Source organism: Dendrobates tinctorius, unplaced genomic scaffold (assembly GCF_039654945.1).
Source record: "Dendrobates tinctorius isolate UK_male_01 unplaced genomic scaffold, ASM3965494v1 ptg000034l, whole genome shotgun sequence".
NCBI lineage: Eukaryota > Metazoa > Chordata > Amphibia > Anura > Dendrobatidae > Dendrobates > Dendrobates tinctorius.
In genome coordinates this window covers 8,577,095-8,595,431 of record NW_027361702.1, presented here as the reverse complement: position 1 = coordinate 8,595,431, position 18,337 = coordinate 8,577,095, and the positions used below count along the sequence as shown (strand labels likewise).

The 18,337-nt window shown below is 44.3% G+C and overlaps 1 protein-coding gene across 1 annotated transcript in view; it reads right to left on the bottom strand.

The window, feature by feature from the left end:
• Positions 1 to 18,337, bottom strand: part of FRMPD3 (FERM and PDZ domain containing 3) — a 382,662-nt gene that overhangs the window by 162,750 nt on the left and 201,575 nt on the right. Inside the window, exon 5 of the mRNA XM_073573072.1 lies at positions 3,286 to 3,388. Within this exon, the coding sequence (XP_073429173.1) occupies positions 3,286 to 3,388 (103 nt within the window). The remainder of the gene's footprint in view (positions 1 to 3,285; positions 3,389 to 18,337) is intronic.

The window sequence follows — 18,337 nt, the reverse complement described above, 5'->3', positions numbered from 1 at the left end:
CATTGGAGTCCAGCTGTGTTAAATTAAACTGATAGGACTTGATTTGTAAAGGCACACACCTGTCTATATAAGACCTCACAGTGCATGTCAGACCAAATGAGAATCATGAGGTCAAAGGAACTGGCCAAGGAGCTCAGAGACAGAATTGTGGCATGGCACAGATCTGGCCAAGGTTACAAAAGAATTTCTGCAGTGCTCAAGGTTCGTAAGATCACCGTGGCCTCCATAATCCTTTAAAGGAAGATGTTTGGGACCACCAGAAGACTTCTTAGGCCTGGCCATCCAGCCAAACTGAGCAATCGTGGGAGAAGTGCCTTGGTGAGAAAGGTAAAGAAGAACCCCAAGATCACTGTAGCTGAGCTCAACAGATGCAGTAGAGAGATGGGAGAAAGTTCCACAAAGTCAACTATCACTGCAGCCCCCCACCAGTCGGGCTTTAAAAGCAGAGTGTCTCGACAGAAGCCTCTCCTTAGTGCAAGACATATGAAAGCCCGCATAGAGTTTGCTAAAAACACATGAAGGACTCCCAGACTATGAGAAATAAGATTCTCTGGTCTGATGAGACAAAGATAGAGCTTTTTGGTGATAATTCTAAGGGTATGTGTGGAGAAAACCAGGCATTGCTCATCACCTGCCCAATACAATCCCAACAGTGAAACATGATGGTGCCAGCATCATACTATGGGGGTGTTGCTGCAGTTGAAAAAAACTTGAATATGGCCAAGTACAGAGATATCCTGGATGGAAACCTTTTCTATAGTGCTCTGGACCTCAGACTTGACAGAAGGTTCACCTTCCAACAAGACACTGACCCTAAGCACACAGCTAAAATAACAAAGGAGTGGCTTCAGAACAACTCTATGATCATTTTTGACTGGCCCAGCCAGAGCTCTGACCTAAACCCAATTGAGCATCTATGGAGAGACCTGAAAATGGCTGTCCACCAATGTTTACCATACAACCTGACGGAACTGGAGAGAATCTGCAAGGAAGAATGACAGAGGGTCCCAAAATCCAGGTGTGAAAAACTTATTGCATCATTCCCAAGAAGACTCATGGCTGTACTAGCTTAAAAGGGTTCTTCTACTCAATACTGAGAAAAGGGTCTGAATATAACAGCTTGTCCTTCCCTCCCATGTCCCTCCCCCGACCTGTGTTCCTGGACTGTAATGTAATCAGCCCTAGGTCCACCTTGCTTGAACTGCATCTAGTCGGGGATTCTGTCTTTGTTCTTTTCAGCAGGGGACTCATCCAATGTACAAATTTGTAAGACAGAATGGAGCCGGTAGCTTCTGGAAACTTCTCAATGTAGCCCCATGTTAAAAGTTGGTGTAAACCTCCCCCATTGATGGGCTGATCCCAGGACAAGGGACTTATGTTTTTGGCTGAGATCTTATGCTCAGGCAAGATCCCGATGACCATGCGTGGGACTATGTTGTGTCCCTCATCTGCTGGATCCATTGAACTCATTCAAGGACTAAATTCTATATTCCCCTGGTGTTGGATTACTGCGTCTCGCCCCCGGATCTGCTGCCTTTGTGTGGATTCATTGTGGACACATTGTGGACTCATTACGGTCGCTGCAGAATTACTTTAATTTGTGCTGCCCCAGTTCCCTGTTCCAATAAATCTCATTGGACTGTTTATCGGCCTGGTGTCTCTTCCTGCTCTGTCGCATACCCCATCACACTGAATAATTATGACCATTTGATATTTCAGTTTTTCTTTTTTATTAAATTTGCAAAAATTTCTACTTTTCTGTTTTTTTTTTCAGTCAAGATGGGGTGCAGAGTGCACATTAATGAGAAAAAAATGACCTTTTTTGAATTTACCAAATGGCTGCAATGAAGCAAAGAGTGAAAAATTGTTAGTTTATTCATTGTAATTTCTATTTGTGTTTTGTATGTAACCTGTCCTCATGTAGAGAACCAGGGAATCAATTGTGCTAAAAATAAATAATAATATCAATAAGAATAATACATATTGTGAAAAAAAAAAAAAAGAACAGGTAGCAGAACAGGAGAGCGGCAGTAAAGTGAAGGCAAGTAGTAAATCGGAAAAAAGTAGAAATTAATCTCTAACATTGAACATTCTATTCTACTTGTACCAATATTACTGATATAGAAAATAATCAATACAGCTATTTTCATCTATAATTTGCCAATATGTTATATTACTTGTTATATACTTGTCATATGCCAGCTATATACAAGCTTTATAAAATCACGTTTTGTTAACTTCAACTATAAAATATTCAGTTACGGCTGCAGACATCATTGGAACATTCTGTTAGATAGTGATTTGTAAATATAATGTATAACATGATCCAGAAGCCTTGAGATTCTGATGGAAGAATGTATGTGACAATAATTGTTTTTATTTTTCGTACATGTTGTTTGGCTATTACTGATGTGTTTTATTTTAGTTTAGTCGTGTGCAGAAGACCAATGGCTGTATGCCAGAATTCTTACTTAAAGGTGATATCTGGGATTTTGTGAATACAAAATATGTGTCTAAGCAGTAACAGACATGTAATTGCTACCTACCTGCCCAGTGTGCCTGTTCATCGCCAACAAACAGTGGTCACAGACCACTCATGCCGGCAATTCAGCTGCATCTGCTGACATCACGCAGACAAACCGGCAGCTTCTTTTTTGCTCTGCTCTTTTGACGGGGTGGGATTTCGACGTCATTCTGACAGCCGGATCCCCACTGCCTAACTGGGGAATTTGACTGTCAATCAGAATGACGTAATAAGCCACGCCCCATCGACAGAGTAGGGCCGAAAGAAAGCCACCGCTCGGTCGACGTGACGTCAACAGTGGCAGCAGGATTCCCGGCAGGAGCAGTCTTTGAACACTCTGTGGTAGCAATGAACGACATCGGGCACAACAGACAGGTAAGTAGCAACTACCTGCCCGTTAGCGCTTAGGCAAATTTCTTGTTTTTCATAAGTCCCCTTTAAATACTACACCCTTTAATTAGCATGTCAGACTTACATCCCTATTGAATCTCCCTGCACCCATCACTTTTATCTATTTTCTTTATCCTTTGTTATTGTAAATTTTATTCTAAATAAATGACCTTTTTACTGAATTCACCTCTGACGACCAGTTCTTTTGCTTTTTCCATATAGTTCCTCACAATTTTCATATTGTGTATCAGGTGTTTTTTGGATACTTTGTGCACATTTTATGAAAAGAAGCAGGAATCAGTAGATTTGCATCACTTGTGAATCACTTTCTGTTGCATTATATCTTAGAAAGTTTACAGATTCTTTGTTACCTGACCAGTTCAATGAATCTCTCCCTGGAGGCTTCACTCACGTCCTCGTCATTTATTGCCAAAACCTGATCTCCTGAAAGTAGCTTGTTTTCTGATGGACCTCCTGAAAAGAAGGAAGCTAAAAGTCATCCATAATATAGAAACATCTGTGCTTTCACACAGTAATCAGATGTCATGTACGGCTCCTGAGAATGGCGATGTTTATTAGATGCTATGTTGCTCTCGCTTTTGGATGTGCTTTAAGAAAAATCTTTAGTTTCATCTTGGCCTAATTTCAGAAATGTATTTTAGGAAACAATAAGGCTTGTTGTTACTTCTCTTAAAAAAAGAAACAGAAAAATGCTGTCCTATAGAATATTAAGTCTCTCGAAAATCCCTCTAAAATTACCCGCACTCACAATTTTGAAATGCTTAGATGATTGTTGCAGCCTTGTTTTGCATTGGTGTTTTCTGTTCAGCTATACCCAAGGCTAGTCAGTTGTTTAATATGGGGAAGAAGGTTACAAGCAAATTTTCTAATAATGGAGGTAGCTTTCTGCCTTTATCTTCCTGTTTTGATCACAATGTTACCGTGATGATATGCGCCGGACTTACAGTCACTCAGTAGTCACAGTCTAGATCAGTATTTTATAACTGTAGCATTTGATGTTTTCAAGTGTTCTTAGGATTTCTTAATTATGCAGAGACTTTATCATCCCCCTTAATTGATTTCACGGATCCTTACTGCTCATAAAATTTTGAATGGCCTAATTGCATTTCATTATTTTAAGTTCCTACTTCCCGTAAGGTTGGCTTTATGCAGATTTTAACCTCTGTATTGAGCCACAACACCAGGACCCGTCTATCTAAAGATCGATCTTAGATCACCACATATATCATTTGTCTTAAACATTTTGCTTTCAGTATATCTGTAAATGCAATTAGTAAAATTTTGTAGACCCCTATTAACGCCTCGTAAATATGTAAGGCCGCCTCCAAGTACTGTACTTAATACATCTCAAAATACATGTAGGCATGTGGCCCGCTCCATCAAGAGCGGGTATCAGCAATACATTATGACTGACACTCTGCTGCTATCAGTACTTGCACTTGCAGATTAATCCTCTAGGTGCGACTTTAATTAGCAGAAACTAAATGGTTGACAGAGGAAAGGGCTCCATCTGTACCTCACTGGCACAAAACGCAATGTGATCTCAGGGCACTGATAGTTGCAGTGGCCACCGGAGGTCAAACAATGGCCTCTGGGTTTTGCCATCTATGGAAGCTTTGTTTGTTGCGGGCTCAGATAGGCTGTATGTCAGCGTGAAACTAACGGTAAAATGCTCAAGTAGACAACGGGATGCTCAGGTCCCATAGTGGAACTTAGTAAAATAATGATAAAATGTGAAAGTAAATAAAAAGGCTTCCAGTTCTGGCATGCACATGTTAGCAAGTAGAAGAAGAGGCCTAGTAATACCTCACACAAACCAAGGGGATTTATTCAATATTCCTGCTTGAAAAAATCAGACCAGCATTTTCTACTACCCTCCAAGTATATACAAAAGTTTAGGGTGTGGAGGGAGATATAGAGACAGACTAGACAGATATGGGGCAAGATGGTGTCTGACACTGGCTGGTCCACATGAAGCCACAAGTCAGCATCACAATTGCCAGTGCAAATTATGACATTGGAGAGAATTATGTCAAACCAAGTACTCCAGATATCTCAGTTGTTTTTTTTCTAAAACATTAGCTATTGAAGTAGCTAAACTGCTGGCAGACAAAATTAAGGCTCCTATCAGTAACAGGAGCAGCCACACTTACACAAATGTAATAAGATAAAGCAGCACAGAGCAGGCAAAAGTATAGCCGTAGTAGAAACTTAGTGTTGTAGAGAATGGAATTATAAGTGTTAAACCACAGCCAAAACAACACTGATGGAAAATCAGGCTCTGAAGGAGAAGGTGGAAGACTCTGATCTTAACCTTCAAAGTGTTCTTTTCGATGATCTTCACGCCTATTTCCTTTATTTTTCCTCTGTAGCTTGAACAAATCCTTACATTTTCTGTCTGAGAAATGATGGAGTACATCAGTTGTTTTTCTCTTCTTCATGCATCCTGGATCGCCCGCCAGGGCAGTGGGGTACTCGGGACCGGGACGGTATTTCACAAGGAAGTGTCACAGTAGCGGTGACCCGGTCCGTGGCCCTGGGCATCCATGTAAGGGAGTGAAGTGATGGAATAAAGTTTATGAATAGATGATTCGTGACGCCACCTGTGGTGTTCAGCAAATGTTAAGCCAACGCTGCAGACAGATCCTCTGGGACAGATGGTGTAGTGCAGCAATGATGTTATAGCCCTCCACAGGCAGGACTGTAGTCCCAGGGCAGTGTAGATGGGTGTTGGGAAGGAAGGTGCAGTGTCAGGCACAGAGATGTAGCAGTGCCGAGGAGGTTGCAGCAAGAAGGCAAGGACACAATAGGTTGCAGTTTCTGTACCTTTACTTGGCAAATACAGTCCAGGGTCCTGAGTACAGATGGCAAAGGAGCTGGTTAGCCTGGAAGCAAATCAGGAATCACTCTGGCAGATGGGTTGTGCAGTCTCCTTACTAGCGCTCTCTATGAAGTACTCCTAGTACTGAGTTACACTGGAGTTCCTCCTTTCTGATGTTATCCACACTCCACTCGCATGGCAGACAGCCATAGCCTTCTATCTCTCTTGGCTCACCCGTCGCTGTTGTGCCTCCGAGGATTATGTGGGAATATGGCATTTACAGCTTCCTATTCCTCTGGTTTCTGGTGCAGGACCGTTAGGCTCCAGATCATGCGCTATCACTGGGACTGAGCTCTCCACTTTCCTCAGTCTTCCCAGCTCTTCTCCTCCACGTCTGTACACGATGCCCTCCTCACACTTACTGACTCACTCCTTCCTGGCCCCCAGAGACAGCTCCTCCCCTCAGTTCTGGGTTCAGAGCTCCCTCTGCTGGCCTGGAGTGGGAACTGTGTTGCATGCAGTGATTAACTGCCAGAGAGACCCTTCATTGCTTCCAGGCATGACATCACTCTCCCTAGGAGGAAGGCAATGCCACTGTGGTGACCATACTCCTGGGGGTGCCACACATCCTCCTCTCTTATACCCCCGTCACACACAGCGATCTCGCTAGCGAGATGGCTGCTGAGTCAGAAGTTTTGTGACGCAACAGCGATCTCATCAGCGAGATCGCTGTGTGTGACAGATATCAGTGACCGGCCCCCCTGCCGGGTATCGCTGATCGCGCAGGAATGGCCAGGACATTTTTTGCATCGCTGCGTGTGGCAGGCGGGAGACCAGCGAGCAGGAGCTTGTAACTGAGGTAAACAGCAGGTTTCTAAGTGCTCCGTGGCGCTTAGAAACCCTCTGTGTACCTTAGTTATCAGTGCGCTGATGCAGGGAGCTGGTAACCAAGGTAAACATGGGGTTTCTAAGCGCCGCGCGGCACTTAGAAACCCGCTGTTTACCTTGGTTACCAGCTCCCTGCATCAGCGCGCTGGTATCTAAGGTACACAGCGACGCGAGTGCTCGTCGTTGCTGGTACTGATCGCTGGTGAAGCTATCTGTTTGGCAGCTCACCAGCGATCATGTAGCGACACACCAGCGATCCTGACAAGTTGATATCGTTGTCGGGATCGCTGGTGAGTCGCTATGTGTGACGGGGACCTTACTTTCTTGCATTTTATCTACAAAGCTTTGTCTCAGCTGTTTTAACTTCATAGTTTCATAGTATAAAGGATTAAAGGAAGACAGAAGTCCATGAAGTTCAACCTTATAACCTAGTAACTTGATCAATAATAAGGCAAAAACCCACAAGGTAAATATTAATTGCTACTTATTTGGAAAAAATTTCTTCCCAACATGACTAGTTCCCTAGATCTGTTCCATGAGATGCTTCATCTGCCTTTCTATACCTTCTGATTCTTCGTCCTTGTTCTACAGATTTTTCGATAGATCTACTGCTTTATATTTCATTTTAGTATTTTCTTTCTCAATAGCCTGTATCCATTTGTTTTGCATTGCTTCCCCATCTGAGAGCTGAAATATGTCTTGCAAGAAGTGATTTCACACACACTGACTATACTTACTATGATGGAGACATGTACAGGTGGTTTACCTTTGTTTCCTCTTGTTGAACGCCTTGGATCCTTGACGTTGGTCGTTCAGAACTAGTCTCTAAACAGATCACTGACAGATTTATCCATGGGAAGTGGCACCCTTATAGCCTTGGATTTAAAGCATCTTTCACATTCCACAGCATTTGGACACGTGGATTCCAGTCCTACCTCCAGGGAACACACAAAACATCTTTTGCTGATATGGCTTAATTCTGGCAAGTTTTTCTTGGGCACATGTGCAGTACCTTCTGTATTTGGTCTGCCTCTATCAACAAGATAGAATATTTACTTATTTTTTAAGTCAAGTTCTGCAAAAAAGTTTCTACCACTTGACATGTGAATTGTGACTTTGAGGTGCCAGTCGAGTTATTTAATCAGTAATCAAAGATGAAAGGGCCCGGCTTTATTTGACGGGTACTCCTGACTGGCTAGCAAGGTGTTGAGAGTTAATTTCTGACTACCTTCTTTTTTCTCAGGAAGGCGCAAAGGAATGGGTTAAAAAAGTAATTGGTATCTTACCGGTGTGTTGGTGAGGCGTCATTGGATGAAAGCGGGGTTACCCTGGAGATGGATCCTCCCCTCGATAGGGGTATTTATTGGTGTGTTCTGGTGATCCCGCCCTCTTTGACTCGGTGTCGAGAGCGGAGCCAGCGTGTATAGGAAGATGGAGTAGCTGGAAGCCGCGATAAGTGAGAGGATTAGCAGGGAAGGGGTGGGTTGGTTGAAGGCTCTGTTACAGGAGTCGGCTGCTTTGCAGGGGAGAGCGACAAGTGTGGAGGGAACAGAGGTAGTAAGGGGTGGACGGCGGTCTGGGTGAAGCCCCCACCTTCCTGAGCGCTGGAGTCCTGTGCCTCTGAAGAGGGGCCGGGCGCGAGGTGTGTCTCACGTGTGCAGGGCGGCCGCGTCTGTGAAGGGAGGGGGGAGTGTGAACGCTGAGGAGGCAGGAGCAGCAGCAGCTGTATTGCCCCTCAGACGTGTAATAGCAGAAAAGGGCGGGAAGGAGAACTGGAGGAGAGGGGCTGCGTCTAGGCTCTACTTTCTGAGGAGAATTCATAGTCCAGATAGGATTAGAGTTGCAGCTGTGCAGAGTGTAAAAGAGGGATTAGTGGCAGCGCTTGGTACAGTACAGGAGCCGAGAATAGAAACAATGGGGATGGAGGGTGGGCAGAATGCTATTTCCTCAGCGAGTGAATGGAAATATTAGGGCAGAGAAGGATCAGCAGGGTGAGGCGCAGCAGCAAGGGGGAAGACAGACAATAGGGGATGAGGCTGAAAGAAGTAGTCAGGCAGTAAGTAGCCAGCAATTGGTTACTACGCCTCAGGCAATGGAGACAATGATACCACAGCCTGGAGTTTGGCAACTGCCTATTAATGGGCAGTTGAATTTTATTCCCCATATGTCTATTGCGTCACAGGCGTTTAATGTACCATCTGCAATAGGGCCACCGCCGGTGTTAGCGGGTTCCACCATTACTTCTCAGGCAGTGGGGGCTGGGGTGTCCCCATCCCAAAAATCAGTTGGTGTTTCCAATAATGGATGTTGCGGTTAACTCATCGTCTGTTGGTAATCTGTGGCCGCAATCACAGCAGTTATGTGTCCCAGCCCTCTCAGGCGCAGAGCATAAAATTCTTTCAGAATCTCTGGGGCGTAGGAGTGTGGCAAGTAAGAGACATAGTAGGGAGTTGTCTTCATCATCTGATTCTAGTAGTAGATCGAGCAGACGTCATAGTCGTCACGGACATAGAAGAAGTAGGAGATCTGTGTCCAGAGGCAGTCACCGTTCAAGGTCCGAGCGTTATCAGTCATCATCTTCATCTGGATCTCGTGGCCAAAGCAGAACATCGTTTAAAAAATCAGCTCATAGGCAGAGGGAGCAGCAGAGAGTGCGCGGTGAGGAAGCGGTGGAGGTCCCGGCGGGAAGTGCAGCACCTGAAGCATCAAGTGGTGAGTTTAATTATGCGGGAGCTTGGGGGAGTGAGGATAATAGATTGGTTACCATGGATAACTTGAGGAGGATTTTGGGTGGAGAAAAATTGTTAGTTAATCCAAAATTGCTGGCTACAATTAAAGGGTCCAATGCTCCTCCACCGTTGAGAGCTGAGGTGCATAGGGATGTGTTTTATTGTGGGATAGCCCCCTTAGGTTCTCATTTAGAAACAGAGGTTATGGAAATAATTTAGGTGAACGATTATGTGGACATTTGGTCGCTTGTGTCAGTAGATCAGAGCACAATTGACAGGGAAAGGCGTCAGAATGACAGGCCTTTTGAACGTCGTCCTAAGGTTGCAATAACGATTAATAATTGTCTTCAAGCCTTTTTTGTTTTAGGCTGTGTTATGGGTAAGAAGCACCCTGAGCGTTGCTCAGAATTGTTTCTTTATATGGACACCATTTACAATTCTTACAAGACTCATGGGGGGGCGGCATGGTGGAGATATGATGAAGATTTTCGGCGACATTTAGCCATTAATCTGCAGCTGGGTTGGGGAGTAAAAACCACGGATTCCTGGTTACGTCTCATGAAGTCTCAAAGGAGTAATCACCCCTTTCATTCGGGGGCCCCGGGTCAACAACCCGGCTTGGGGCCTATTCCAGTACGGAAGCCAGGAACCTGCTGGTTATTCAATGAAGGTCACTGCAGGTTCTATGGGCTATGCAAGTACAAACACGAGTGTTCATCATGAGGGGGTTCGCACGCAGCCTCATAGTGTTTGCGCAATAGCGCAAAAGGAGTTAGCTCTAGACCTACAGCGCAGCAAGAAAATAAGGACCCCAGTGAAAGTCACCGCGATGGAGCCGTGGTTAAGCAGGTATCCTAAAAGAATGGCGGCAGCGCAGCTGAGAAATGGTTTCAGGGATTGTTTCTTTAAACCTTTTAACTTTTCAAAAAGTTCGTCATTTTCAGAGAACCTGAAGTCGGCGACCGAGCTCCCTTTAGTTTTGCGAAGCAAAATTGAGAAAGAAGTTTCTCTGGGGCGTATATTAGGACCTTTTGTTTCCCCCCCCTTTTTCTAATCTCAGGGTTTCTCCCCTAGGTATTGTCCTAAAAAAGGAACCGGGAGAGTTCAGGCTTATGCATCATTTATCGCACCCGAAAGGGTCGTCGGTTAATGATGGAATTAGTGCTGAAGAGTCTTCTGTGGTATATGCTTCTTTTGATCAAGCGGTGTTGCTTGTTCGGCAGGTAGGGCGTGGTGCGCTTTTGGCCAAGTCAGACATTGCGTCTGCTTTCCGACTTCTTCCAGTACATCCGGATTGTCATCACTTATTGGGAGGTTACAAGGATGGTGCTTTTTATTATATGTGCCTTCCAATGGGTTGTTCCATTTCTTGCAGGTATTTTGAGTTATTCAGCAGTTTTCTGGAATGGGTGGTCAAATTTGAAACTGGCTCTCAATTGGTTACACATTATTTGGATGATTTTTGTTTGTAGGCGCAGCAGAAGCAGACAGCTGTGGCAGTATTTTGTGTAAGTTTCGGGAGCTTATGAAGGATTTTGGAGTCCCATTGAATGAAGAAAAAACTGTCAGTCCGGTCACTTGTCTTTCTTTCTTAGGCATTGAAATTGATACAGTCGACATGGTTTTTCGTTTACCGCTTGATAAGATATCAAAGATGGTAGGGTTAATTGACGGTTTTATTTCGGTTAAAAAAGTCACTTTGGTACAAATGCAATCATTGCTGGGTTTATTGGCCTTTGCATGTCGAGTCATGCCGATGGGCAGGATTTTTTCCAGGAGTCTGGCTATGGCTACAAGAGGAGTGAAGCGGGCACATCACAGGATTCCTTTAGGACTTCCCCTACTGGAGGATTTAAGTGTATGGAAGAGTCTTTTGTGTAAGTATAATGAAATTACCTTTTTTCAGGATACGGAGAAGTCATGTCAAGAGTTGTCGATGTTCTCGGATGCGTCTGGATCAGTTGGATTCGGGGTTATATTTCATAACCAGTGGTGTGCGGAAAGATGGTCAACCAAATGGGTGGAATATGGATGGTCAAAAAATTTGATTCTTTTAGAGTTGTTTCTGCTGGTGGTGGCCGTGGAATTATGGGGAGATCAATTGCGGAATTCTTGCATCTGTTTTTGGACAGATAACGAAAGTATGGTTCACGTAGTGAATCATTTGTCTTCATCTTCCATTCCTGTTATAAAGTTGATTCGCTTTTTGGTATTGGAGTGCTTGAAGAGGAATATTTGATTCCATGCCAAGCATGTGCCAGGCATAAAAAATTGATATAGCTGATTCTTTGTCACGTTTTGAATTTCAGAAATTTCGAGAGTTTGCTCCAGCCGCCAACTCGGAAGGAATGAGGTGTCCAGGTTATATTTTGAGAGTCCCGGAAATACATTAATGCCATTGGTTCGGGCGTCGGTAACTCCGGCGACATAGAACGCATATGGTAAGGCATGGAAGGAATGGTGGGGATTTGTGGGAGAATTACCTGTGGATTCTTGTAAGTATGCGAGGTTGGAGGTTACTTTTTCTTATGTTTGGTATTTACATGAAAACGGTTTTTCTTCAGCACTTGCCAGGAACAGGCTAACAGGATTGGCATTCCAATTCAAATTACGTGATTGGGAGGATGTTACGAAACATTTTGTTCTGAGCAAGCGTTAAAAGGTTGGGGAAAAGTTAGGGACACTAATAATATTAGACGGCCGATTTATTTTTTTCTTCTAGCCAAAATTATAGAGGGCACGAATTAAGTATGCAGGTCTGCTTTTGAGGCAATATTGCTATCAGCGGCTTTTGGTATTGCGTTTTTTGGGGCAATGCGCATTAGCGAGATAGTCCCACCTTCGGCGCGTGGTATCGGGGGGTTGCTGCATGATGATGTAGTTCATTGCAAGGGAGGTTTTCGCATACGCATTCGGAGGTCAAAAACCGATCCTACGGGCAGTGGGCTTTGGTTTTCATTAGTTGCCATACATGGCCCGGTTTGTCCCGTTTCGCTGTTAGCTCAGTACTATGAGATCAGACCTAATAGCCCTTTGTTTTTTGCGCATGCCGATGGGTCTTCATTAACGAAATTTCAGTTCCTTGCTTTGCTGCGCAGAATCATTTTTAATTTGGGTCTACCTCCTGACGAATTTGGCACTCATTCATTCAGGATTGGCGCAGCGATGGAGGCAGCCCGAGCGGGTCTTAGCGGCAAGGAAATTATGAGGATAGGCAGGTGGCGTTCTGATTCTTTTTTCCGCTATATTAGGCCTGAGTTATTAACTATATAATAAATACGAGTGTTTTTTTTTTTCTTTTCTCTTTTCGGTTGTTCAAGTCCCAGTGTCTGGATTCTAGGCCATTCATATGATTTTTGGGCCAAGCAGAGGGCTGAGATGCGCCCTGGTGGGAGGTCACTGGGTCTTTATAATGTGGATGTAAACTGGAGAGGTATTCGTGGTTTGAGGTGGGCACAGGCGTTGCTTGAAGTGGTGCAAATTTCCAGAACCTCATCATCTCCAGTCATACTGGTAGTACATGCTGGGGGAAACGACTTAGGGTCGATTCAAATTTCGGAACTTATAATAATAATAATAATAATCTTTATTTTTATATAGCGCTAACATATTCCGCAGCGCTTTACAGTTTGCACACATTATCATCACTGTCCCCGATGGGGCTCACAATCTAAATAACTTATCACTTTAATGTGTGCAGATTTGGATAAGTTTCCGCGTTTATTCAATCAGCTCTTCATGGTTTGGTCGGAAATAATTCCCAGGTTGGTTTGGCGCGGTGCGTGAGATGGGGCTGGAATTGAAAGGGCACGTAGAGTTATAAATCAATGCATTTCTCGTTTTAGACACTTTAAAGGAGGCATCATAGTGAGGCACAGAAAGCTGGAGGTTAGTGTCAGGAGGCTTTTGCATCCGGATGGGGTGCATTTAACGGAGTTGGGTTTGGACATTTTCCTGGCTGGTCTTCAGGAGGGTATTGAAGAGGCAATTTTTTCTTTGTGTGGGGGTCGTAGCTCTTAAGGGTCGCTACTCTGTGGCGGAAGAAAACAAGGCTGGGTAACATGTGTCGGGAGTCCGGTGACATATCCCCACAAAGATTTCCGGATGTTTAACATGATAAGCTGCGACCGAAACCCTCCAATGTTGGGTGTTGAAGAGTTTAGTGACTTTTGTCATTCATTACTCGATAATAAAGTTGTGTTTTTGAAATATTGGTTTGGTGTTGCTTGCTTTGCGTCGGGGGAAAAAAGAAGGTGGGCAGGTTTATTAAGGTATGGACAGTCTGAAAGGGCCCGGCTTTATTTGACAGGTACTCCTGACTGGCCAGCAAGGTGTTGAGGGTTAATTTCTGACTACTTTCTTTTTTCTCTGGAAGGCGCAAAGGAATGGGTTAAAAAAGTAATTGGTATCTTACCGGTGTGTTGGTGAGGCGTCATTGGATGAGAGCGGGGTTACCCTGGAGATGGATCCACTCCTTGATAGGGGTATTTATTGGTGTGTTCTGGTGATCCCGCCCTCTTTGACTCAGTGTCGAGAGCGGCCCACCCTTCCCCCTTGTTTATTATTTTAGTTTTGAGTTGGTTTGTTTTGAAGAAGTTTAAGTCGCAGTGTTAGCGGAAGAAAGCAAGGCTGGGTAACATGCTGGGAGTCCGGTGACATATCCCCACAAAGATTTCCGGATGTTTAACATGATAAGCTGCGACCGAAACCCTCCAATGTGGGTGTTGAAGAGTTTAGTGACTTTTGTCATTCATTACTCGATAATAAAGTTGTGTTTTTGAAATATTGGTTTGGTGTTGCTTGCTTTGCGTCGAGGGAAAAAAGAAGGTGTGCAGGTTTATTAAGGTATGGACAGTCTTGTGGTTTTGATCTTTTGCTTTTTCTCTTTTTGGAATTGTTTGTTTTTTTCTGCTTTCCAGCTTGCAGAGTCTTCTTGTAAGTGTACCTTCTTGGGGCTTCAAAAACGTTCTCTTATTTCCTTCTTGTGTGTCCTTATGTAAGAGGGGGCCAGGACGGTAGTCGTAGCCGAGGACACCAGGGCTCTGGTGTCCTGGCCTCCTCCCACAGGAAAACTATCTACTTCTACCGACGTACCTGTTTGGAGTGCTGGTCCATGGACAGGGATTCCACTGTGGTGCGACCCACCTCCTGTACACTTGATTTCAGTGCTTAAGGTTGAAATAACGGACACAGATACTGGTTCAGAAGTCAACTCAACGATTTCACTTTGCTCTTCAACGGTCCCGAGCACATCAGTTACATTACAGTCCACACAGCATTCCTCCTGCACTTTCCCTTTCTTACTTTCTGTATCCTCATGCACATTACGGGGTAGTAGCGCCCTTGGCGGTACCGCAGCATCACTCCTGTAGGACCTCAAGACATGGGGATCCCGTTCATCCATTTGACCCCGGACTTGCAGGATTCAGCCCTATTTAAGATCTGCCACATGGTGAATATTCTGCGCCATACATAACTTTTGGACCACTTCTTCCTTCCTGTTCCCGCTGCTGTCACAAACTGCAATTTCCCGGGTGCTCCGGTCTTATCCAGCACCTGTCTGACTGTGCCCATGCTTTTCTTCTTAATAACGTTGCGTAGCTTCTATGGTGTCCTGGGCATAGAGCCTTGTGGACTTGTCGGGCATGCTCGCCCTTCTGCCTTAAAACCTTAATCCTGTAGCCTACACTTACTTAACCCATAGCAGCTCCTCCTACAGTTAACCCTTATGAGAATTTCCTGTCAGCTATACCTAACAAGGACCACTAGTATACCCCCAACTAGAGGCCCGCAACGGAACTATACTTACCCATATCTATGAATTCTATACTAATAGTGCCCTCCATTATTGAACCCGAAGGATGCACTGGCTTACCCTGAACACATCAATATGCAAAACATAATATAAAACAATCTATACAGCATGGTAACACATATATAATGTCGCAGTACTAGTGAGAACAGCGGTAATACACAATAGTGTAGCAATACTGGAGCATAATTATATCTGTACAACATTTACAATATATTAATATTAGAACTCCTTAAATGGGAGGTGGCATTAAAGGGATATTCTACTTCATTCCCCTACACTTACATTCGTTGCTTTAAGAGCAATTTCACTGTCACTTTCTGTGGAGTCCTACCAAAGTTCTTTTCTTCATTAGCATTCATCTACTATCTTGGTCTTTACAAACTTAAAGGTCAGGTCTGTCACAGGCTTTGTCCGTAGTGCATCATTTACTGCACTGTATATGTCATGTAAACTTCACAGCAATGTAGCTGCAAAATGGCTGTCTTTTCTATCCTCACCCATGAATTTCTGATCACTTGCAGCATTGCATTTATGTGTTCCTTCATATCATTTTCTTTGTTTTGTACAGTTTCCTTAGCAGAACTAACCTGCTATTTATTAGATTGGGTCTCAGTGGCAAGCTTTTTATTAGTGTTCTCACATTTTAGGCTAGGTTCCCACTGATGCAGTGAAAAAATCATGGTGGCTCCTGGGTTCAAATCCCACCAAGAATGACATGTACAAGGAGTTTGTATGTTCTCCCCATGTTTGTGTGGGTTTCCTCCAGTTTCCTTCCACACTCCAAAGACAAACTGATAGGGATTCTAGATTGTGATCCCCAATGGGGACAGGGATGATAGTCTGTAAAGCGCTGTGGAATTAATGGTGCTATATAAGTTAGTAAAATAAATTAAATCAAAGGATTTCTATCAAAGTGTGGTTACTATTTGGAAGATGAAGTGCGAGCCCAAAACATGGAGATTAAGTATAAAGGCTGGTCTATTGTCTTTTCTATAAGCCACCTTTTTTAAAAGTCAGCCTTATTTTTGCAATGACTTGCTGTTCACATATCACCTTGTGAAGAACTCTTCTGGCTGACATCTCAGTAAAGTATGCAAAATGCTTCTTTACAGTAATTTTTCTGCTGTAGTTGCAAAGAAGAGAGGAGACTTTTCGTCGATATGCTCATTTGTAGTAAAGGAAAATTTGCAAGACCGAAGGAAGTGTAGAAATACCTGAAACAGCTACAGCAGGGCACATTGCACAAGACATACCCGAGAAGAAAAGAGGACGAGGCTCAAGACCAGGACCATTTGATAATGGTTGAATGGTGACAAAGCGCAGCCAGCTAAGAATAAATGTCTCCTGTCTGAGTGTATGTGCTTTGATGGAGGTGAGCAAAACAGGGCATGAGAACACCAACACTCGCAAAAAATGTTAGCGCAGCTTTACAATGCGCCAACATTTTGTGACTTATCAATGATTTTTATGGCAGAATTCATAGCTGAAAATCATATGAAAAAGGATCCATGGTCTCTAAACTGTCTGCTCACATATACCCCTGACTCCCCATACTGTGTCTGCACACATCCCATCACCCTCACTCCCTATACAGTGTCCACATACATTTTTCCCATCGCTACTCATACTATGTCCACATACGTTTCCCTGTTCGCTCCCCATACTGTCTGCACCCATCCCCATACTCACCATACTGTGTCTGCACCCATCCCCAATACTGTTTCCTCATACATGCCCTCATACATACATACTCTTCATTTCATTCCTACTCCAAATCCTTCCACGCACATTAAATACCCCCATCCCCACTCCAAATCCCCCACACACATTAAATAACCCCCATCCCCTCTCCAAATCCCCCCACCCATATTAAATAACCCCCATCCCCACTCTAAATCCCCCCACACATTAAATAACCCCCATCCCCTCTCCAAATCCCCCACACATAAAGTAATCCCCCATTCCCACTCCAAATTCCCCACACATAAAGTAATCCCCATCCCCACTCCAAATTCCCCACACATAAAGTAATCCCCCATCCCCACTCCAAATCCCCCACACATAAAGTAATCCCCCCATCCCCACTCCAAATCCCCCCACACATAAAGTAATCCCCATCCCCACTCCAAATCCCCCCACACATAAAGTAATCCACCCCATCCCCACTCCAAATTCTCCCACACATAAAGTAATCCTTCCCATCCCCACTCCAAATCCCCCCACACATAAAGTAATCCCCCATCCCACGACACATAAAGTAATCCCCCCTTTCCCACCTCAAATCCTCCCACACGCCAGTACAATTGTTCCCTGGGAGACCGCACGTGGCAGCTTCCCTGCGCTGGCTGTCAGCTTGACAGCTGACACAGAGAACGGCCGACTCCCAGGTCAAAGGGGAAACACTGCGGACCTCCGCATTAGACGGCCTGACTGTGCCCCCCTGCTGATTGAGCCCAGGGCACATGTCCCGGCTACCCCCCCTAGATACTCCTCTGCACAGCCTTGAACTTCATGTTGTTGCAGGCAGTACTCAAGCAGACCATTCTGTTTTTGCAAAGCCTGGATTTCTTGCTCCACCACTTAAAATCTGATGAAATGCACATACACTCTCCTGTCCATGGGCATCACTTTCTTCACGTGGATATATTTCTTAATAAAAATTTAGGACATAAGTTATGCATGGAGTTTTTAATACTTTTCCAAAACATAGTTCAGCCATAATGCTGCAGCTGATGGGGTGCTATCGCCATTTGCTGCAATCATTTATGCATAGATTCCAACTGTCCCATTAGGGCTTTTGTCCCTGCTTCTGATGCCCACTAATGATGAGCGAGTATACTCATTACTGGAGATTTCCCGAGCATGCTCGGGTGATCTCTGAGTATTTGGAAGTGCTTGGAGATTTAGTTTCTGTAGTCGTAGCTGCATGATTTGCAGCTGCTGGACAGCCTGAATACATGTGGGGATTGTCTATTTGTTAGTGAATTCTCACATCTATTCAGGCTGTCTAGCAACTGCAAATCATGCAGCTACAGTGACAGAAACTAAATCTCCGAGCACATCCAAATACTCGGTGATCACCCGAACATGCTCGGGAAATCTCAAGTAACGCTCATCACTAATACTCCCCTCTGTCCGAGGTCTTCAAG